At 32.6% G+C, this 25,263-nt stretch overlaps 2 protein-coding genes across 2 annotated transcripts in view; both read left to right on the top strand.

Annotated features, from left to right (window-relative positions):
* LOC130901663 (protein dachsous) overlaps positions 1-25,263 on the top strand; it is a 334,471-nt gene that overhangs the window by 277,606 nt on the left and 31,602 nt on the right. The window contains exons 3-4 of the mRNA XM_057813187.1: positions 16,833-17,013; positions 19,425-19,910. Coding sequence (XP_057669170.1) covers positions 16,833-17,013; positions 19,425-19,910 — 667 coding nt within the window. The remainder of the gene's footprint in view (positions 1-16,832; positions 17,014-19,424; positions 19,911-25,263) is intronic.
* On the top strand, positions 1,664-10,805 carry LOC130901673 (facilitated trehalose transporter Tret1-like). The gene is made up of 2 exons (XM_057813204.1): positions 1,664-1,876; positions 9,128-10,805. The coding sequence occupies exons 1-2, from the start codon at positions 1,804-1,806 to the stop codon at positions 10,483-10,485; spliced, it is 1,431 nt and encodes a 476-aa protein (XP_057669187.1). The 5' UTR covers positions 1,664-1,803; the 3' UTR covers positions 10,486-10,805.

Genomic DNA, 25,263 nt, shown 5'->3' with positions numbered 1-25,263 from the left:
TGGTTAGGTTTAGAGCGTTCGGTACCATTGGGATTACTTTAATCAAATAAAAGCAGAAAAGAGGAAATTTCCTCGATGTAACATTATATAAAAAAAAACAATAACAATATATTATATGAACAACAAAACGAACAAGGAAAAAATATCGTTGAATACGATGTTTATCGTGATGTGATTGTGACGCCGTTCACGTAGGACAAACATCACAATATTTGAAAAATAGATTAAGAAGTCATCAACATATAATTCAGAAGTTTTCCTCTCGATTATAAGTTGTTCGCCAAATCAAAACGTTATTGAATAAAAGATATTCGTACCAAAAATGATTAGATTTCTAGTTATAAGCAAAAATATGCATCGTAATCTTTCCCTGCTTACTTTTTAGTAACTATAAAGTTGGAGATAATGCGTAGGATGGATTTAAAGGAGTAGAGCTTGGTTGCAACATTCCATCATTTTAAAACTTGCTTTTAGAGCGTTCAGCTACTTTCAAACAATCAGAAACTTTTCTGTTAACGCGGCGGAATGGATTGCGCAGAATATCGATTATTTCTGATTGTAACTGGGACAACAAACACATGTTTTGTAATAAGTCGCTATGAGCACTTGGTTAACATTAACAGTCAATTAGACTTCATTAGACTGATTCGCACGAATGGAAATTCTGATAATAATCTTATTATTGGTGCTAGATGGCGTTATCTGTAAATGTAATTAATATTACCAATAATTACATAAACCATGTAATAAAACGAACAATTAATAACTTAGATAACTAATTAGTGGCGCCCTAGGTGTTGGAAATGTCGTCCATCATTTTCTTTACATAAAATCAGTTTCTGACGGGTGGATAGGACAGTAATTTCGATTCCTGCCATTTGATGGTTTAATTGGGGTCTCTTATTCGGCCCCACCAATAAAAATCTTAGCTAGTTAGGTCTAGATAAACTTCCACGTCCTATCCTAATTGTAATTAAAATGCAGTTTATCTTTTGATGACGCCATCTATTGGTACTAATAGAATTATTGTGAGAACGGTTTAAATTACTGCAGGTAAGACAATATATAAACTTTACAACCAGAATAAGGGTTTCTGGAGTCCATTTTTGTAATTATTTTCTCCCTGGAACATCCGTTGTTACTTGCCCACCCGATTTACGCCCTATATACTAAATTACATCAGTTTGAATATATTTTGAGGACACGATAAATCCAGAAGGTGTGTGATCGTATGAAATCAAGATGGATGCTTCCAATAGGAAAATTTCCTCAGTCCGCTCCTTTCCGAGATACCAGTGGTGACTGAAATTGACTTTTTAGTAGATTTCAGTTAGAAATTCTGTGATTTTCGTGTTTAAAATTAATTTATTTCGTATCAAAACTTTTTTCAAGACGTTTTATCGAATGGACTGACGAAATTTTATTATAGGAAAGATTCCTCCAAGTTTCGTAGGAAAAATCACCTCCCGAATCGTCGTATGGATTTAGAAACATCCTGTATAATAAAGAGTATTCGAATAAAACGTTTAGACATAGAATTTTTTGGTTAATTGTATCGGGATGAGATTATATTTTCCATTAAATATATTCCGTGTATATTTTAAGAAAACTGATAATAAAATGTTTACCACTTTCTTCTATATATAACATTGTTTTCCATTTCAACAGATCTCTAATAAATCCGTCCGAAAAAGGTATACCGCAAATATTTTCAGAAGCATTAGTTTAATTACTTTAATCTACCATATAAAGTGTTTAGTGACATAGTTTCAAGTTCATAGTTGTGATACTGTTCCCGAAAAGATGATTCTCGATCTCAAAAAATATGTGTTTTATAACAAAGGTGATATATTTCAATATGTCGCGAGTATTGCAGGTAAATAATTATTTTTCCGCGTCTTTACACCGTCTAAACTTTCCTATAAAAAAATTGATTTGGATTGTAACATGCCATTCGACTTGTTACATTCCGAATATTCCTTCGTTCACGTATTGTGGCACAGTAGTCACTTCGGATTTATTCTTTTTGTTTTAAGCAAATTTTATATTAAGTTTCCGCGTAAATTCGTATTTTCTATTTATTTGGAAAACATAACGAATAGGATAGAACAGATTCCTGTCTGATTTTATTTCAAAAAACTATAAATTCGGCTTTTTTTGTACGTTAGAGCAGAAACACCTTTTTTATTCAGATTTCTTCTACCTACTCGTTTTTTCTCCGTAATTTCCAGCTGTAGAACTACGGAAAAAAAAATAAAGTGAGGAAGGAAACAGGAACGCAGTTGGATGGATAGATAAATACAAAATTTGTTAAAAACAAAAGGAAATCAATAACGATAACTGGAGTAAAATGATAAAAAAAGTAAGGAAAAACTTACCGGGGAATATAATGAATAAAATCACCACAAATTTACTAAAATTAAAAACTGGTTTTATTTTAAAAAAAGATAAATTCGGTTTTTTCCGTATATTAGAGCCGAAGTCCCTTTTTTATTCAAATCTATTCTACCTACTCGTTTTTTTTCCGTAATTTCCAGCTGTAGAACTACGGAAAAAAAAATAAAGTGAGGAAGGAAACAGGAACGCAGTTGGATGGATAGATAAATACAAAATTTGTTAAAAACAAAAGGAAATCAATAACGATAACTGGAGTACAATGATAAAAAAACAAGGAAAAACTTACCAGGGAATATAATGAATAAAATCACCACAAATTTACTAAAATTTAAAACCGGTTTTATTTTAAAAAAAGATAAATTCGGTTTTTTCCGTATATTAGAGCCGAATCCCTTTTTTATTCAAATCTATTCTACCTACTCGTTTTTTTTCCGTAATTTCCAGCTGTAGAACTACGGAAAAAAAAATAAAGTGAGGAAGGAAACAGGAACGCAGTTGGATGGATAGATAAATACAAAATTTGTTAAAAACAAAAGGAAATCAATAACGATAACTGGAGTACAATGATAAAAAAATCAAGGAAAAACTTACCAGGGAATATAATGAATAAAATCACCACAAATTTACTAAAATTTAAAACCGGTTTTATTTTAAAAAAAGATAAATTCGGTTTTTTCCGTATATTAGAGCCGAATCCCTTTTTTATTCAAATCTATTCTACCTACTCGTTTTTTTTCCGTAATTTCCAGCTGTAGAATTGCGAAAAAAAAAATAAAGTGAGGAAGGAAACAGGAACGCAGTTGGATGGATAGATAAATACAAAATTTGTTAAAAACAAAAGGAAATCAATAACGATAACTGGAGTAAAATGATAAAAAAAGTAAGGAAAAACTTACCGGGGAATATAATGAATAAAATCACCACAAATTTACTAAAATTAAAAACTGGTTTTATTTTAAAAAAAGATAAATTCGGTTTTTTCCGTATATTAGAGCCGAATCCCTTTTTTATTCAAATCTATTCTACCTACTCGTTTTTTTTCCGTAATTTCCAGCTGTAGAACTACGGAAAAAAAAATAAAGTGAGGAAGGAAACAGGAACGCAGTTGGATGGATAGATAAATACAAAATTTGTTAAAAACAAAAGGAAATCAATAACGATAACTGGAGTACAATGATAAAAAAATCAAGGAAAAACTTACCAGGGAATATAATGAATAAAATCACCACAAATTTACTAAAATTTAAAACCGGTTTTATTTTAAAAAAAGATAAATTCGGTTTTTTCCGTATATTAGAGCCGAATCCCTTTTTTATTCAAATCTATTCTACCTACTCGTTTTTTTTCCGTAATTTCCAGCTGTAGAATTGCGAAAAAAAAAATAAAGTGAGGAAGGAAACAGGAACGCAGTTGGATGGATAGATAAATACAAAATTTGTTAAAAACAAAAGGAAATCAATAACGATAACTGGAGTAAAATGATAAAAAAAGTAAGGAAAAACTTACCGGGGAATATAATGAATAAAATCACCACAAATTTACTAAAATTAAAAACTGGTTTTATTTTAAAAAAAGATAAATTCGGTTTTTTTCGTATATTAGAGCCGAAGTCCCTTTTTTATTCAAATCTATTCTACCTACTCGTTTTTTTCCGTAATTTCCAGCTGTAGAACTGCGAAAAAGAAAATAAAGTGAGGAAGGAAACAGGAACGCAGTTGGATGGATAGATAAATACAAAATTTGTTAAAAACAAAAGGAAATCAATAACGATAACTGGAGTACAATGATAAAAAAACAAGGAAAAACTTACCAGGGAATATAATGAATAAAATCACCACAAATTTACTAAAATTTAAAACCGGTTTTATTTTAAAAAAAGATAAATTCGGTTTTTTCCGTATATTAGAGCCGAATCCCTTTTTTATTCAAATCTATTCTACCTACTCGTTTTTTTTCCGTAATTTCCAGCTGTAGAACTACGGAAAAAAAAATAAAGTGAGGAAGGAAACAGGAACGCAGTTGGATGGATAGATAAATACAAAATTTGTTAAAAACAAAAGGAAATCAATAACGATAACTGGAGTACAATGATAAAAAAATCAAGGAAAAACTTACCAGGGAATATAATGAATAAAATCACCACAAATTTACTAAAATTTAAAACCGGTTTTATTTTAAAAAAAGATAAATTCGGTTTTTTCCGTATATTAGAGCCGAATCCCTTTTTTATTCAAATCTATTCTACCTACTCGTTTTTTTTCCGTAATTTCCAGCTGTAGAATTGCGAAAAAAAAAATAAAGTGAGGAAGGAAACAGGAACGCAGTTGGATGGATAGATAAATACAAAATTTGTTAAAAACAAAAGGAAATCAATAACGATAACTGGAGTAAAATGATAAAAAAAGTAAGGAAAAACTTACCGGGGAATATAATGAATAAAATCACCACAAATTTACTAAAATTAAAAACTGGTTTTATTTTAAAAAAAGATAAATTCGGTTTTTTTCGTATATTAGAGCCGAAGTCCCTTTTTTATTCAAATCTATTCTACCTACTCGTTTTTTTCCGTAATTTCCAGCTGTAGAACTGCGAAAAAGAAAATAAAGTGAGGAAGGAAACAGGAACGCAGTTGGATGGATAGATAAATACAAAATTTGTTAAAAACAAAAGGAAATCAATAACGATAACTGGAGTACAATGATAAAAAAACAAGGAAAAACTTACCAGGGAATATAATGAATAAAATCACCACAAATTTACTAAAATTTAAAACCGGTTTTATTTTAAAAAAAGATAAATTCGGTTTTTTCCGTATATTAGAGCCGAATCCCTTTTTTATTCAAATCTATTCTACCTACTCGTTTTTTTTCCGTAATTTCCAGCTGTAGAACTACGGAAAAAAAAATAAAGTGAGGAAGGAAACAGGAACGCAGTTGGATGGATAGATAAATACAAAATTTGTTAAAAACAAAAGGAAATCAATAACGATAACTGGAGTACAATGATAAAAAAATCAAGGAAAAACTTACCAGGGAATATAATGAATAAAATCACCACAAATTTACTAAAATTTAAAACCGGTTTTATTTTAAAAAAAGATAAATTCGGTTTTTTCCGTATATTAGAGCCGAATCCCTTTTTTATTCAAATCTATTCTACCTACTCGTTTTTTTTCCGTAATTTCCAGCTGTAGAATTGCGAAAAAAAAAATAAAGTGAGGAAGGAAACAGGAACGCAGTTGGATGGATAGATAAATACAAAATTTGTTAAAAACAAAAGGAAATCAATAACGATAACTGGAGTAAAATGATAAAAAAAGTAAGGAAAAACTTACCGGGGAATATAATGAATAAAATCACCACAAATTTACTAAAATTAAAAACTGGTTTTATTTTAAAAAAAGATAAATTCGGTTTTTTTCGTATATTAGAGCCGAAGTCCCTTTTTTATTCAAATCTATTCTACCTACTCGTTTTTTTCCGTAATTTCCAGCTGTAGAACTGCGAAAAAGAAAATAAAGTGAGGAAGGAAACAGGAACGCAGTTGGATGGATAGATAAATACAAAATTTGTTGAAAACAAAAGGAAATCAATAACGATAACTGGAGTACAATGATAAAAAAATCAAGGAAAAACTTACCAGGGAATATAATGAATAAAATCACCACAAATTTACTAAAATTTAAAACCGGTTTTATTTTAAAAAAAGATAAATTCGGTTTTTTCCGTATATTAGAGCCGAATCCCTTTTTTATTCAAATCTATTCTACCTACTCGTTTTTTTTCCGTAATTTCCAGCTGTAGAACTACGGAAAAAAAAATAAAGTGAGGAAGGAAACAGGAACGCAGTTGGATGGATAGATAAATACAAAATTTGTTAAAAACAAAAGGAAATCAATAACGATAACTGGAGTACAATGATAAAAAAATCAAGGAAAAACTTACCAGGGAATATAATGAATAAAATCACCACAAATTTACTAAAATTTAAAACCGGTTTTATTTTAAAAAAAGATAAATTCGGTTTTTTCCGTATATTAGAGCCGAATCCCTTTTTTATTCAAATCTATTCTACCTACTCGTTTTTTTTCCGTAATTTCCAGCTGTAGAACTGCGGAAAAAAAAATAAAGTGAGGAAGGAAACAGGAACGCAGTTGGATGGATAGATAAATACAAAATTTGTTAAAAACAAAAGGAAATCAATAACGATAACTGGAGTAAAATGATAAAAAAAGTAAGGAAAAACTTACCGGGGAATATAATGAATAAAATCACCACAAATTTACTAAAATTAAAAACTGGTTTTATTTTAAAAAAAGATAAATTCGGTTTTTTCCGTATATTAGAGCCGAAGTCCCTTTTTTATTCAAATCTATTCTACCTACTCGTTTTTTTCCGTAATTTCCAGCTGTAGAACTACGGAAAAAAAAATAAAGTGAGGAAGGAAACAGGAACGCAGTTGGATGGATAGATAAATACAAAATTTGTTAAAAACAAAAGGAAATCAATAACGATAACTGGAGTACAATGATAAAAAAATCAAGGAAAAACTTACCAGGGAATATAATGAATAAAATCACCACAAATTTACTAAAATTTAAAACCGGTTTTATTTTAAAAAAAGATAAATTCGGTTTTTTCCGTATATTAGAGCCGAATCCCTTTTTTATTCAAATCTATTCTACCTACTCGTTTTTTTTCCGTAATTTCCAGCTGTAGAATTGCGAAAAAAAAAATAAAGTGAGGAAGGAAACAGGAACGCAGTTGGATGGATAGATAAATACAAAATTTGTTGAAAACAAAAGGAAATCAATAACGATAACTGGAGTAAAATGATAAAAAAAGTAAGGAAAAACTTACCGGGGAATATAATGAATAAAATCACCACAAATTTACTAAAATTAAAAACTGGTTTTATTTTAAAAAGAGATAAATTCGGTTTTTTTCGTATATTAGAGCCGAAGTCCCTTTTTTATTCAAATCTATTCTACCTACTCGTTTTTTCTCCGTAATTTCCAGCTGTAGAACTGCGGAAAAAAAATAAAGTAAGGAAGGAAACAGGAACGCAGTTGGATGAATAGATAAATACAAAATAAAATCACCACAAATTTACTAAAATTCACTTTAATTTAAAGTGTAGGTACATAGAGGACGATTTAGCATACACTCCGAGGTTTTTTTTCTCGAATGAAGTGGGAGGTCGATAACAGTGACTACTGCGCCACAATACGTGAACAAAGAAATATTCAAAATGTTTGTAGAAAAAACAAGCCGAATTTCATGTTACAGGATCATAAATCGTGTTAAATTCAAGAAAATAACTTCAGAAATTTGAAATTTGTACCGTAGGCGTAGAAACTTTCGTTGTCAATTTGATTTTGAATGTATTTCTATTGTGATTTTTGTGAAATTTTGATAAATCATATTTCACGTTCATATTTATTAATCATCATCTTTGGCGATGCAGAATACTTCCATAGATATCACAAATTTAGGTTTTCGGCGGATGAAATGCATTCAAGCGTAGATTGTTAGACTCCTCTTACCAACAACGACCCCAGCCTCTTCTTCCAAACGCCAACTTGAAACTTTTTACACGTTCTATGTTGTCCTTTCATGGTGTGCAGAACGTCGGCCATCTGGCGTTTGCCGGAGCTACTTCCCAACCTTCAGAATATATTTTTCGTTTCAAATTTTTCGAAAAACATTCAATATGACTCAGTTAAGGCACGTTAGGAGGATTCTAAGGCATCACAAGCTCTGCTCAACTCTACAAAAGCACCCACAACGTACTCTGCCTAATGAGCAGTTGCCATATCTAACCAAAATACGAAATTTTCTTTACTCAAGAAGTCGTGCGACTAACTAAAAAAAAAACAATCTTTCTAACGCTTTCTAAGGCTTCAATTTCATCAACTTCTTCTTTATTTGGGCTGAATTTCTTAGCGGCGAGCTTCTTTTGAGACCTGCGAATAGCCAGTAGTCACTAGTGAGCCAGATCTGGACTATACGGTGGATGAGGAAGCAATTCAAACATTGTTGCCATCGGCATATGAATCGGTGCATTGTCTTGGTGAAACAGTGGTTTTTTCTTCGACTTCTTCGCTATTGATTGTCTCTTCCTTTTGGAGAAAATACTGAAGCCAAAATCTGAAAGTTTCGGACCTAGTTACCGCTGCATTCCACTCACATGACAATCGTTTTGATTCCGGAATGAAGTGATGGATCCATGTTTCATCCATTATCACGTTGACAAAGACATTATCACAAAACGTTCACCATCATCGATGATTGTGCGACCACGTTTAAATTCATGGTTCTCTTCGATAGAGTAGAGCCCTGATAACACTTTTGAAGCCATTGCTGAGCTTGTACACTATTTTTGTCAATCAAGAAGTTCGGAATCCATTGTTTTGAAAATAACAGAAGTAGCTTCACTTAAATGGCTGTCACTTTTTTCGAACTAATCGAAATGTCATGGAATTTTGACACATAGTTTTTAGAAAGTTGGTACTTCGTAAACGTCATATCGATTTGACATCAACAACGCCATCTGTGTGTCGATCAAACGACTTATTGAGTGATGTAATATCGTCAACCATATCATTGAACTTTTTTGATTGTTTTTTCAATATGATTCAATAAAAATATAATATAAATCTGTCAATTTTGTGTCACGATAATGGTCTAAATCAGCTTTACTTCCATTCTAAGCACTTATATTATTTCAGGAGCTTTTTCCATCATGAGTTCGGGGGTGAACCTCGGCTGGACCTCGCCTTATTTACCAATATTAACGAGGGACGATTCGCCGATACCAACAACTAGCGAACAAGGTTCCTGGTGTGCTATAGCTCCATTGCTAGGTTCTCCTTTCGGAGCATTATCGGCGATGTATTTATCAGATATATTAGGAAGGAAAATAACGACGCTGCTGATGGCGCCGATTGTAGCGATTTGTTTTGTATTGATAGCGTTTTCGAAAAATATTTGGGAACTAACGGCGTATAGGTTCATAATAGGAGCGACGGAAGGCGCTTCCTACACAGCCCTACCGATGTATATTGGAGAAATATCGGATCCGAAGATTAGGGGGTTTCTTACAGCTACTATAGCGATATTTGCGATCAGCGGTACATTATTAATAAACGTAATAGGATCATTTATGGGCATATTTACGTCTAGTATAATTTGCGCTGGTATTCCACTAATACATTTTATAATATTCGCTTTTATGCCCGAATCTCCTTATTATTATATAAAGAAAAATAATCATTTGGCAGCGAAACAATCTCTGGAGATATTTAGGGGTAAAGCTGATGTTGTTAAAGAGATGGAGAATTTACGGAGAGCTGTTACTAGACAAGAGAGATCGACGAAAACTGGTATTATCGATATATTTAATGTGGCTAGTACGAGAAAAGCGTGTTATATCTTTTTAATATTAAATCTTACTAATAAATTCAGCGGTAAGAACCCTTGTTTGTTCTATACGGAAACGATTTTCACGGAATCGGGTAGTAGTATTAACCCTACGTTATCAGTTATTATTTACTGCAGTGTAGAACTAATAGCTGTTGTTATATCCACTTATTTCATCGTTGATACGATAGGTAAAAGAAAATTGATGATAACCTCTACTGCCGGTTGTGCTTTATCAGTATTTTGTCTCGGTATGTTTTTCTATTTAAAAGATTTTCATATCGGTGTAGTAGAAAACGTCGATTGGTTACCCATAACGGCACTTGTATTATACAACATTTTCTTCAGCGTAGGATTGTCCTTCGGTCCGGTATCAATTTTGAGCGAATTATTTCCTACTAACGTTAAAGCTAAAGCTTTGGGTATAGCCGATACTTTTTCGGTGCTGATGGGTTCTTTGGTATCGAAATTATTCCAAATCACCATGGACGAATTCGGTAGTATGTCCGTACCGTTTTTGTTTTTCGCTGTTTGTTGTATAATCGGTCTCGTTTTCATCATCAAATATTTTCCCGAAACCAAAGGTAAAACTTTGGAGGAGATCCAACAATATTTGATTGGAGAAAACAATACATCTTTGGAAATGGCAAATTGTAACAGGATGTGATTCAATCGAACAAATTGATGAGACTGAATTGAGAAAAATTATTTTTCTCGAATATCATCTAACATTGAAGGTTATATTTTCACCTGGAAAATTTTTATCTCTAGATAAAGCTTCGTTGCTATTTGCACAATTGAACATGACAAATACTTATCTTATTTTTGTATAAATATTGTCTATATATATTATATTCATAATCCGTGAGATCAAAAGTCACTAACCTCACTTTTATATCGACTATATAATTGTTTATAACTAGTATAGTTAAAATCTAAAATGTAATTTTCTATTAGCTATTATGTTATAATAAAAATTTTCATTTTTCTCTTAGTTTTTGTTCCCGATATAATAATTATAAAACCACCCTTCCAAATGTTCAGATATGAGCTAGACAATGGATTCCAGGACACACCAGAACAGAAATAAATTAAGCTTCCTTTCATAGGTCCTTAATCCTTCTATGGTATCAGCTACAGAAAACCGCTATAACCAGAGAAGATCAGGAACTATCCACAATAGAAAATTTTTTGTTCCCGATATAATAATTGTAAAACCACTCAACCAAATGTTCAGATATGAGCTAGACAATGGGTACCAGGACACACCAGAACAGAAATAAATTAAGCTTCCTTTCATAGGTCCTGAATCCTTCTATGGTATCAGCTACAGAAAACCGCTATAACCAGAGAAGATCAGGAACTATCCACAATAGAAAATTTTTTGTTCCCGATATAATAATTGTAAAACCACTCAACCAAATGTTCAGATATGAGCTAGACAATGGTTTCCAGGACACACCAGAACAGAAATAAATTAAGCTTCCTTTCATAGGTCTTTAATCCTTCTATGGTATCAGCTACAGAAAACCGCTATAACCAGAGAAGATCGGGAACTCTCCACAATAGAAAATATCTGATTCCAAACTTTCTAAAAGGAGTAGGATTAACAACTCAGATGTTAAAACTGTATCACAGCAATAAATAGGGACAGAATAGATGATTTGGACCGCGATGTATATGATACCAAACATACAAATTTGATGTTAGGAAACAGGTGGCCGGATCTGTTGGATACGATGAGCGATCAACCAATTTGTAATTGCAATTCGTATTTTTCTAATCGTATTTTGCATGATAGTTTGCACACCATAAAGGCGATTGCTTAATGCTGATTTAAAGTTCGGATTTAAAATTCATTGTTGGGAAATCATCGAATACAATCCATATCAAGTTTCACAAGGTATTGAAATGGAATTTTTGACAAAAATTAGAGAAAATTTTGCAAAAATTGCATCAATTTGCAAACTTAGGAGCTTTGTTCAATTTTTTGAGCTCATTTGAATCAACCGAAAGGACTGGATGATAAAAATAAAACTTGAGTCGTTCAATATGATCCACAAACCCGAAAACATAGTAAGTTGTACGTTAAAGAAGATGGATAGCATCATTCAACAGCAACTAAAGCTTTCTACGAGGACGTTTCCAAAAGGATCTGTACTAGGATTATACGTTGCGACAGGGGTGGATTCTTCACCACGACGTTTACTAGCACATTCGTCGTTAAGAGCCCAATAAACATATTTCTGGAATCTATGTAAGATTTTAACATCGGTAGACTTCCAAATTTGCTACAGGAAGCTAAAGAGAACTCCAGGGTGGTTATTGTGGAGGTATGACCATTTATAGGGTATACACAACGTTTATAAACAAATTCTAAACACGTAATTTACGAATCTTCTAAACCGTCCAAGAACCGTACGCGGCTAAGTGCTACTACATCTGATAGATATTAGATTCTTTACTTAGAACGATCTATTCCGAAAGAAAATATAAAATCTGATGATCTGGTTAAAGACTATTGGAGAAAATGAAATTAATAAAACCCACCCGACGTATTTTATTTATAAACAGCGTATATCAAAACTAATTTACTATACTTCAACCTGTTTCGGTGTTGTTTATGAAAATTACATCTCATGTTGGAAATTTGTCACATTTATGATTAATATATTATATTTTCAATATTCTCGCAACGCGAATAATCACAAAAAGACACCGAAGAAGTCAAAACTTTGATTATGTGCATGAATGATGCATTAGCGTGTTTCAGAATCAGTAACAAATATCTATATGTCCTGACAAGCATTGAATTACATCTTATTTGAATAAATCTATGTAATTTATCTTCTGGTGAAATTTATTTTAATAGTTATATGGAATAAACTCGATAAATAAAAATGTACGACAGATTGCGAGTAATTTTCATTTTTTTTTTATATTGAATATCGAAATAAACCAATAATAATGTATACCGGACGTCCTAAGGAAACTAGTTTACGGGGATGAACCCAGAAGTTTCTGGTACAACACAATAATTTTGGAAATATAAAAATATCTTTATTGTAGCTCAAAACTCAGCGATGTTCAATAAGTTCGATTCAAACTATAAATAATCCTACGTGCATCCCAAAAAACCGACGCCTCCAAATGGAACCGTCTTTGGAGCCGGTTCTACTACTTATTTTGTTTCTGGTGATATCTGATGTTCAAACTAAGTCTGCATTACCAATCGACGATCATCCAATACCACTTTTTGGATTTTCTTCAACATTTCCGGAGTCGTCACCTCATTTGGTCGACCACTACGAACCTGGTCCCACCGCCTCGCTTAAACTCTGCTACCCAAAAGATTTTACTATTGATTAAGAAGGAGCGGTCTCAACCAGAGTAGAATCTAGTTCAATTTTTATATTGGCGTGTGCTAAGGCCTTTCAAATAAAAGTAAACAACATGACGTCTCCAAATTTCAAAAATATGTTGTATAGATTGCGAACTCTGTACTCTGGGTCATACCAGGACCATCCTAGTATATATCGAGATACAGAATCGGACTAATATATTTCATTTGAATCTATACAGAAAGTAGACAACGGATTCTTCATAATAGCGTTGATGAAATGATGAAAAAGCTCTTGGAAGAATGATTTAAATTTTAAATCCTTGGGGGTAACCCCATTACGATTGAAACGGTCTTATTTACAAATAAAGAGAAAATTATTTATGAGAAGTGCCTTAATCTTGGACAGAAGAACTATCCGAACTGGTAATTGAAAACCAAAGAAATGCGACGCACCAAAACTTTCTTCTAAGGTAAATTACTGATTATAGTTGTACGAGGAAACATCTCGGAACGATTGGTATCACGTAAGAAGCTTAGTATCCAAGATGCACCCTCTGGAGTGTTTGATAAGACATCCCATGAAGGAACGCGATTAAACTGAGTTTTTAAATCAAATTTCAGATTGTATTTAAATTTTTTTTGTGTCACTCTGTATTTTCGTTATTATGAGCTGTGACATGAAAGAGAACCCACGCTGTTATGTCTATCAGCGCCATCTCATGGGTCAACGGCCGTTCTTTCTAGAAAATGTCTTACGGACTTGAGTCGAATGAATTTTATATTAAAGAACAAAAATTTTATTCACTATTTGGAATGTTTTTTTTTCATAAACGATGCTGCGAAGTTTAAAATAAAATAACTAACGTTGTAAAAAGTTTTCGAAATATAAAAATTCCCTTGGACGTTTTATAATATAAAAAAAACAAATTATAAACTTTTTTACATTGTAGAAAATAAACTAGTTGCTCTATCCCCTATCCAACTAATAATTATGGTAATATTCATCTTTCTCTTCGACCTTAACGACTTGAGATCGTCTTAAACTGATAGGGGAGAGTTGGGTAAATAAATATTTAAATATCTTGTTTTTCCAAGAGAAAAAAAGCGACATTTTCTTCTAGACTTCTTCAAACATATTTTAATATGTTTTTTGTTGTATTAGCGACATCCGTGAAAGAAAACAAAACTCATACAGAATGATTATTATACGTATTAAACTCACGAAGCTTTTCTTGCTTAGTTTGTCTAGAACAAAGTAACCCAGAGATCACCACGTGGAGGTGACTGATTATTGAACTCCTCCACGTCCAAGTCCTACCACCCAACCTATGTCAAATTCCCTTTTAATTTCAAAAAGTGTCATCAAAGTTTGTGACTTCAGCTTTGGTTTTCTCTTCTGTGAGCCCACTTACAGACGAAGAAGCCTCAGTACATGCTTAATTCTTCGTTTCACTGCTTGTGTGTGACAAAGAAATTAAGTCCAGCTTTCTTTTTACTCGAAGATCTATAATATGCCGAAAAGCTGTTGGTTGGGTTACCGTTAAACTTTGCCAATAGATCCTCACTCGCGTTAAAGTTAATTGCTGGTATTTAGAAAGTTTTAGCACTCGAATGAGTTTCTTGCTAGCAATTTCCTTCGCATCCCAGTTTCCTGGAATCTGCTTCCATTCATCGAAGCAGTACTGGAAGTCTTCTTTGGTGAACGCCTTTAGGAGCTCTGCCGTTTTTTGCTTTAGCGCTTCCATCGATTCAAATCGGGTCCATTTCAAAGCAGATCTTTTTCTAACCTTTCAAGGAAATCTAAGCAGACTCGTTGAAGCAAGAGCTTTTGGTCAGATTTTTTGGCATAAAATTTTGACATCTGTTTCTTTATCGACGTTTACAGCTTCGGCATTCCTCGGACGCTCACTCGACGATCTGCACGCACAATTTGTTTGATTTTGGTTACTGTTTTCAGGGTTGAAACAGTTATTTGGGTGCTGGTCATCTTCAGTGCTTCCTCGGTTCTTACACCACTCAAAAACAAACGCGCACGAGATAGAGAATTGTCCCCATAGATCTGTTGCAACAATTTATAGAACTTAGTCGGAGTTTTTTTCAATTTAAAGAGAAATTTGAATGGTTTTCGGCACGAGAAAAACACACGTTCTTTTTAAACCCGCGCGCAGTCTCGTTATTTAATAACCAGACCTCGTATTTGTTGTTTTTAAGGCCGTGGCGGGCACTCTAAATTATTAACCGCAGCTATCACTTTTATACATCATCCATTATTACTATATTTGTTATTACTTTTCATTAAGAAATGCAAAGTGTGTTTTAAAATCATTTAAAAAACAAAACAGAAAGTTCAAAACGTAAAACTTTTTCCTTACCATATGTACAAAGACTTTCCCAACAATTATCGAATTATTTCGATAAATACACCAAAAAACAAAGGAATTAATATTATACATCAAGTGCCTTGTACTAATTGTGAAGCTGTTTACATAGGGCAGACATCCAAGTATTTGAAAAATAGACTGAGGGATCATCAATGCGATAAAAAAATAAAATTGCATTAACAAACCATGAAATATTGAAAAAAAACATAAATTCAATTATAAAGATTGGAAAATTCTTGAAACGGAAAAGAAAATTTCTAGAAATTGTTCATATTCATAAGAAATGATGAAAAACATCTAAAATAATTTAAGTAAAAGTTATAGATCTATTTTGTGAATTATAATAACTAATAATTCAATATTTGAGATGTAAGGACTAAGGAAAAATTAATTTTTCTTATTAGAACAAAGTTCTAGTTTGATTTTGATATTCAAGATGATCAATATAAATACGCAAATTGTCAAAAAACAAATTTTGAAACAGTACAGACCTAAAATCAAGATTATTTAGAAACATAAACAATAAAAATGTATAGCAAATTCAAATCGCTTAATTTGTTTTTATCAAAAAAAGTGTCCCGCTTCCCCCTATTCGTTATACGGTGCTGGAACTTCTTTTTCCACCTTGCATATACCTTGGTAATGACGTACCTCCCACCTCATACCAAAGATATAATCACTCATGTCTAAGAAAACACTTTAAAAAATGTCCGGGATGGGACTTTGATATATTGTTTGTGTTGAAAACATCCAGAATTTGTTGTAACGTCTTGTCAAATGTACCCCCTCTGCATACCTATTAGGTTTCGTTCGTATACCGGGCCACACAAAAATCTTCGCTTGTTGATAACAATTTTCGTTCTTCCAATATCAATTGCAGATTGTAAAAACCCTCGCCGACACTTTCGTTTGATCTACCATAGGCGTAGATACCTTATTTTATAAATTTATTATTTTTAAAAATCTTACGCTATGAAAATCATTATAAATTGGGCAGATGCACTTGGAACTTGAAAAAAATCATCGTTAACTTGCTACAAGCTGAATATTAAATCATAAAACGTAAATAGACGAGTGAAATGTAAGGGCGTGTGGTTTAAACAGGGTACCAGACTTAAACTGAGCCCTTTTTGTACCCCTATTACACTTTTTCATTACTATCATTATTATATCTACCTAATTGTTCATTTGGTGTGTTTTTTCTTAATGATTTAATACATTTTCCCTGATTATCTTTCAAAGAACGGTAATACTTTAGAAAATTATATCTGACAAACTTTTTTGTTACAGGTTTCCGCAACTGATCCAGATTGTGGTGTAAACGCTATGGTAAATTACACCCTGGGTGATGGTAATACGAGAAATAAAGATTTTTCAGTTCGTTCCGAATCTGGAGAAATCTGCATCAGTTCTACTTTGGATTATGAAAAAAGAAATGTGTACGAATTTCCGGTGATCGCTACAGATCGGGGTGAGTTAAATTAAATAATTTACCGAACGAAATCTACTTTCTATTCCTCCAGAGCATTAAAACCCGTAAAATCTATTCGTGAAATAAATAGATCCTCAATAATAATTTCGAGTTTCACTAAACGTTGAGTTTTTCGCCCAACTATACGAAGATCCGGAACTACCACTCCCATTGTTGGAAAATCTTCGACCAACGAGACATTTTTTCCAATCTGGAAACAGATAATAATCCGAGGGGGCTAAATCTGGCAATTGGGATGCTGGGTGTGTGAGTTGGTGCGTGGTCTTGATAAAACAACACTTTGTGTACTTGTGTACTTTGTAATACATGAAGCAACTACCGCCATCTCTATATCATGCTCCATACTTCAGTTAGCCACCATGATTAACTGATTTGACATCGTTAGACTTACTTTTTGAAAGTATTTAGAAGATTACGCAAAACAAAAATAATGAGATTCGGAAATCAATGTCAAGGGGGAAAGTATGAATTTATGGTAATGTTTCTGCGTTATGATCAATAATAGAGAAAGCAGGTGTACTGAAATTCAAGAAATAATAATTAATACAAATAGAAATTTCCATGCTCATAGGAAATTAATGGAAAATGAACTACCGACAAAAAGAACGATGACACTAACAACAAATGATGAAGAAAAACAGACAGAAGACATAACTAACGAATTTAGTGTTGTAAACATCAAGAGGTTGAGCCTTGTATGAAAAAAATGCAGCAAATCTAATAAAAAATGCTTTGAAGATGTAGTAGATCAAGTAAATAACCAAAATAATCAAATAATATTCTAAACCATCGATGCATCATCTGTGGACGGGTATTCAAAACATTATTCTGATAGCTGTAAGGCATAATCTATCAGCTACTTATTTATGAAGTGCAAACAAAACAAAAGGTACAGATCACGATGTCATTCCTCACTATCGATATACCCACGATAACGTGCATCTTCACCATACCCAAACACCGACTCCAGCATCATTTTTATATAAATAAATAGAGATGGGATTGTTATTTTTTGTCGGTATCTTTTGAAATCGATAGAAGCTTTTGGTTTGGACCACGTTATTAATTTCTCACAAATTACAGTGCCGTACTGAATATAATTATAAAGTATAGGTCGAAATACACAGAACCGTACTAGGAAATATTTATTAATGATAGGCATTAGCTTATTTTACAGAAAAACCGAAACAAAGACGATTGTAAGTGAAATGATTTCCGGATCAGTGATTCCGGTACTTAGGCGTACCAAATTCGGTGCACATTCATTTTGAAGATATATTTTCTGATGTAAAATCTACAAGCAGCTTTGAAATAATCTTCTTAACGATTTGGCACGACTTGTTTTGAGTTATTGACCAAAAAGAACGAGGATTTTGAATTAAAATTAATTTCGTAAATCTAGTATAGCCTGGTGAAGATAATAAATCTTTGTTTGCGTCAATCTTTGGCTTAGTTGTGTAGGCTGGGATCAGAATCAAATTAAAGTCTTTTTTCCTCTTGGCAATCTTCATTCTCTCAGGTTTTCACTTGAAAGGAAAAGGGTTTTTCCTTCTCGTCTTCCACGACTTTCATATTCAAACTTATCCCATTTAAGTTTCTGTCAAAGTAAAAATCAATGTGGATTATGGTACCACAGCTATGATTTTTGTGACATCTTTCATTGGAATAGTGACACTTGACGCCTCAAGCCTTCAAGAACGAAAACGTCAAGTTAAATTTTTTAGAGATAAGGCACTATTATAATAGAATGTGCAGACTTACGTCGATCGATGCAGTATGCTATTAAACGCTATATGCGGCGTCCGACTTGAGCGTAAACGTTCCGATCGACGTCTGAACGCCGGGCACAGCGTCAACGGTCAATACATCTCATACGCTATGGACAGCGTCTCGACAAACAGTGCTTGCGTGATATATTAGTGATATATAGCTTATATTACTTTAAAAAGAGACAGAAGACGAATGCATACAAAGAAAAACCAGAGTATCAAGGAACCGTTTGATTTATGAAAAGGATTTTTCCAGATTTTGATAATAAAACACTTAAAAAACAAAAATACTAAATTTATTACATATTTTCGTGTCAATCAAGATCAATTCAAACATATTGTAGAATTTTTGAGGGAATATATGATACAACTGTCATCAAAAAGTCTATATTACCTGGAGATAAGTTGCTTGTCGATTTTTTCGTATAATGTACAACAACATTGGACTGATTCAATCAATAAATCGTGATGACGCCAAATACTTTGTAATAGTACATCGTGACGCGGCGTACGGCGTGACGCTGTACGCAGCCGACGGCGTTTATAGGAAATCATGGCCTTAGACCGTAACTAATTTATTAATTAAGATAATCCTAATATTCGTTTATTTTTTAATTCTAGGAGGTCTAAGTACAACGGCAATGGTGAAAATCCAAATAACCGACGTCAACGACAACCACCCGATCTTCTACCCATCGGAATACAACGTTTCGCTTGGAGAAAATGGATCATCTTCATCGACTACGATACCGGTAGTAATAGTAGCAGCTACCGATTCCGATTCGGGTAAATTCGGTACTATAACCTATAAAATCGTATCGGGAAACGACGCCGGTGTATTTAGAATAGAAAAATCTACGGGGGAAATATTTATTAATAGACCTACGTTGTTATCGGCTAGAGGACAACCGTATCACAGATTGAACATCAGCGCCGTCGACGGGGGAAATTTGAAATCATTGAAAGACGCCGAGGTGTATATCAGCGTTATCGATTCCACTCAAAGACCACCGATTTTCGAACATCCCAGGTACATATATACGGTTAGTGAGAACGTTTGGAAAAATACCGTCATAGGGACCGTCAAAGCAACGGTATTCAATAACGGTAAGTGTGAATATTTCTTAATATTTCTGATTATCATGAAGATATTAGTTGAAAAAGGGTTTAATGATTAGTATTTACCTAAAATTCCACCACAATCAGTAATCCTTATGAATTGGGTACGAAAAGTTCAGATCTGGTACCCTGTTTAAACCAAACGCCTTCACATTTTACTCGTCTATTTACGTTTTATAATCTAATATTCAGTTGTAGCACGTTAACGAGGTATAATAATGATTTTTTTCTATTCTGATCAACAATGAACGTGATCCGGATTAGTTTTCGAACAATTAGTTCATATATTTAACGCAGTTTACCCCAGGTGACAAAAATATCGTTGATATTGAAGTCGAACTTAATATTTGTTATAACTAAGGTGTAATGTATCTAAAAACAAAAATTTAAAGACTCAAATTGCTAAAAGTTTTTTTATGTGAAGTACAGGCGTTGAAATCTATAAGTAGATAATCAAATAAGCGTAAAGTCTCCAAGAATTATAGATCATAGGCGTATCACTAATCTAATTCATGAAAATATTAATTTCTTAGGTAAAAAATAGTTAGTAGATCAGTTAATTTACGTAAGACAGTTTTAATTGTAGAAAAACAAAAGTTTTCTTGGAAACAGTATAAAAGTTTGTGGAAATTTTACTATAAAACAAGATATAAATAGCAATTATTATTTTATGTTATCAAAACTAGAAAATCAAGTTCGTCTATGTTTCCTAAGTTATTGAAGGTCGAATTTTACGATAATTTTATTACTAATTTGCGGTTTTAATATCCATAAAATGCATTTAAGTCGGTAAAAAGTCGGTAGTTTAAAGATTTAGGTTATTTCAGGGCCGGATTAAGCTAGTGGCTTGGGGGGGCTATAGCCCCGTGCCCCAGGTCCAAGAGGGCCCAATCATTTGGAAGTCATTCTGTATTTTTTGATGTGTTGATACCACAAATCTAACGTATTGATATTATTTTGTGAATTTTTCCGGGTTTTCAAATTCCTTAAGGGGCCCCCGTCATTATTTTAGCCCCGGGCCTTATAAATCTTAATCCGACCCTGGGTTATTTATATACCGAGGTATTTCGAAAAATACGGAAACCGGGTCATTGAACTGTGAAATATTAGTACAGGAAAATTAGGGAAACTGTATTATTTTTAAGAAGCGATATCATGTCTGTAAAAAGAAAGATATTGGAATCCAATTATTTTTTGATGAATTCCATAGAAGCTTGTGAGAAATTAATCATGTTTGGTCGTAAAAAAAATGACATCGAAGTTGTAGGAACTCGATTGGTGTATAAAATTATAAAACAAAATTTCCAAATTCTTATCTTTAGTTTTTAAAAAATTGATAAAAACAAAAAAATTAATAGTTTTTTTCAAAATTCATAATAAAAAAATCTGTAATTTTATGATTTCGCGGTTTTTTGGCTCTTAAAAATCGAAAAATCATCGGATTTCAATGAATTTTTTTTTTAAATCTTCGTTTTTACGCAAAAAATTATTGGAATAGAAAAAATTTAAAATTTATATTAATTTCAGGGCTTTAAATGTTCATGAAATTGCACTCATTCACGTATAATTGTTGATAACTTTTTTCCAAATAATCAAATGAAGTTGTTATATTTTTTTTTCATAACCTACACAAAAAAACAAAAAATTTATACAAAATTGTTGATTTATAATGTTTTTATAATTAAAAATCATAACAATTTCTCTTTTCTCACATATAATCGTTTGTAACTTTTTTATTAAATAATTATTAAAATTATATGAACAAAAACATTCTTAAATTCATAAAATCACTTATTGTAATCAAGTGTCCAGTATTAAATGTTTTCTTCTTTTTTTTTCTTTTATTTTCTGATTTGGTAATTGTCCTGTCCCTCGATGTACGTAGATTTCTTGCTTCAGTATTGAAATACTGAAAAATCGTGACCGCACGAATCCGAATGACTGCGCCAATTATATTTTCGATGTCCGAAAATGTATTTTAGAAAATTTATTAGTGAGCAGAATTAATTTCACAAGCGAATTAACTGCAATTCATTACCAAGTATTCACAACGATCCTATTTTTATATTAAAATAAATTTTGACACATGTTTACAAAATATGATTCGTATTAGTTTTTAAAATATTCTAAATTTTTCTTCATGTAACTGTTCTATCCCTAAGAATGAAAAATAGCGGTGATATTTTTCAGATCCTGTCCTATGGTTCCTCTTCTTTCTTCGAATTCATTTTCTTTTCTTCAATTTTCTGATTTAGTAATTGAAGTCCTGTCCGTCGATGTACGTAGATTTTGTGCTTCTGTATTGAAATACTTAGCCGGCTTTTCTTTTCGCAATATGCGGAAAAAATCGCGACCGCACGAATCCGAATGACTGCGCCAGTTATATGTTTACAAAATATGATCTTTTTCAAATTTTTTTCCAAAATGCTCGTTTTTTTGTGTAGATTAACAAAAAAAATATATAAACGACGTTTGATGCTTTGTAAAAAAGTTATTAACGATTATATGCGAAGAAGTGCGTTTTTGATTGCATTTAAAGTCGTAAAACTATATGAAATCTCCAGATGAGATATTTTTTTTCATAAATTCGCAATAAAAACAAAGATTTAAAAAAAAATTTCATCAAAATCGGATGATTTTTCGATTTTCTAGAGCCAAAAAACGATGGGACCGCTAAAGTATAAAATTACGAAAAAATCTTATATACATAACTTTCTTAAAGTGCGTTGACCTTTAGAAAACACAAAAATACCATCATGGTCACATATATAGGACGACAGGACAAATACTTAAAATATAGCAAACGAAAAATCAGCCCAATAATTTAGTAGTTCGTGGAAATCACCTTCTAAAGTTCCTAAATTCAATATGCTGAAGCGTAAAATCCGTCCAAAAAAGAATCCACCCTGTTTATTAGTAAATTCATCAAATAATTTAATTCAAAAAGGTTCATCTCATAAATTCGTTCCTCAACGGAAAGAAACATCAAACTTTCCGCGAAGAGTTTCAAATTCTTCTTCGGAGGTCCTCTTGCAAAAACGCCGTCCTTGAAATCAGGAACAAATCACATGGTATCAGGTAACATGACCGTGCGGGTCACTCAACGAATCCTCACCCGCAGCGAAACTCCATTCTGCATTAAAATTGTCCATTAGCCAAAGTGAATCTTCGAGTAGTTCCAGATGATTTTGCCCCGAAAAGGTACGGACCTACAAACACACTCCAGGCAAATTTAATTCTTCCTCAATGAAGACGTGAAGATTTTCGTCGAATCAGTACACGCAGTTATGTCGAATCCAGCTTCATCCGACGACAAAATGGAATTCTTGAGCTGCGGATCATCCTGAATGCATCCGAGGTACCACTCGCAAAATTTTAATGTGCGAATGAAGTTTTAATATTTTTCCAGCACGCATTTTCTACTTTTGTAATTGATTTGATAAAAATATCTGATTGTCCTGATTAATGTCGCGAGGATTCAGGTGTTGTTTTTTCTTATATCCTTTGCATGAGAGTAAAAAAGATAGAACTTTTTAAGGAATTGTGAATCAGGATGAGAGATCTATTGGTTACAAAACGCAGAATTAGTTAAAAAAGGCCACAGAAAACACCTCACGGTTTTATAATAATTACATCAACTTTTTCTACAGTAATTTTAGACTTGTACAAAGTCCACCTCAATTTATTGTTGTAAGTGTGTCAAACAGCGTCAAGAAGCGAAATAATCCACAAAATAAACATGAAATATTACTTTCTGAATGATTTATTTATAATATAACTAATTATTAATTGCTGATAGTAAATTACTTCCAAAGTAAAGTCCCGAAGATGTTTCACGTTGTTGTTGTTGATCAACGATGTCCAATAAGTTCGATAAAGCTCCTCTTTGACCACCGAGTCATTTTTTCATGCCTGGCAACGGATAATAATCCGAAGGGTCTAAATCTGGCGGATAGAATGGTTGAAGTAGCTTTCCTTAATGAAACGTGACAATTTTTGCTTGATTTCTTCGATAAATCGTTGCAATATATTCACCGTTGTACAAAAAATGTTGTTTGTATTTCGTGTATAAAATTTAGCCTCAACCGGCGGTTAAATCAACACAATCATGTGCCTTTAAAAGAAAATTATTCATTAAAATATAATTATTGTTTTTTCTCGTTATAAATATTACGATTTTATGGAATACCGCAAATTTATCGCGAATATTCTTCCTCATGACCATTAGGTATTCCGAAATCATCGATAACGATCTTCAAATACATTTCATCGGTAGTCTTCTTCAAAAATACGCAAGTAGCAGACAACCGCATCGCTTTTAATGTGACTTGCCGCTTGTCAACTTCCCCGTCTCTTCTGCTCCGCTCCCCTTCTTCTTCGCGAAGCTTGACAAGCACTGACGACCCGTTTGGTGAGCTTTTGGGGGTTTCAAACAACAAACCAACTTTTCACCACGGCCATAAATCTTCGTTCGGTGACAGCCGGTCTGCGATTTTCAATAGGTTGTTGCTACAAACGAAAAATTCACTAAAACTGGGATATTTAACGGAAATTAGTTTCGAGAAATATTTTTTTATTAAAAAATAGCGATTTTTTTCCATTATTTCACTATTCCTTGCGATTCCTCTGCTGTTCTTATCTTCAATTAACAGTTGCAGAAATTGATATTTCGTATTTTGAATTACATACTCTAAGTATGCCGTTTTCCTTTTTTTTTTTAATAATTTCAAAGAATTCTCGTTGTTTGTTATCACGTCTTAATATCTTTTCATTTTATCCAACCTTCCATAGCATAGAGCAACACAAAAACATTTGATGGACCTTAATAATACATTAAGGTCAAAGTCGTAATAGGTAAACACTCGTCGAAATTTCAGAAATGTCTGTTGGGCTTATTCGATGCCTAAATAATTAAGTATTTCCAAAAATGTATTATCACAAATATTGAGAATAGGAAAATGAAAAAAATCTTCCTTGAAATATCTCGATTTGAAGTTCAGAGCCTTGGGACGTCATTGTAGGCGTTAAACGCGTTTTTGGGGGTCTTAATCTCGGAGTTTGGGGATCTGTTTGGTATCAAATTTCCAGGATAGATTTTTTGGAAAGTCAAACATTAAAATTTGGAGGAATGAGTATTATGGAGGCTTAAATTTATGCATATAATCTGTTCCTCCAGATTAATATTGTTTTTAAACAACTATTCCCAATAACTTTTCAATATATTCCACATAAAAGACATTTTTTCGTAAAATTTCGATTGTTCAAAGCCACCATTTTATCTCTAACATCTTCACCTATTTCATCTTCTTTTTTCTCGTCAACTAATCTTATAATAGTACTG

Source organism: Diorhabda carinulata, chromosome X (genome assembly GCF_026250575.1).
Source record: "Diorhabda carinulata isolate Delta chromosome X, icDioCari1.1, whole genome shotgun sequence".
NCBI lineage: Eukaryota > Metazoa > Arthropoda > Insecta > Coleoptera > Chrysomelidae > Diorhabda > Diorhabda carinulata.
This window is presented reverse-complemented; position numbering and strand designations above follow the sequence as displayed.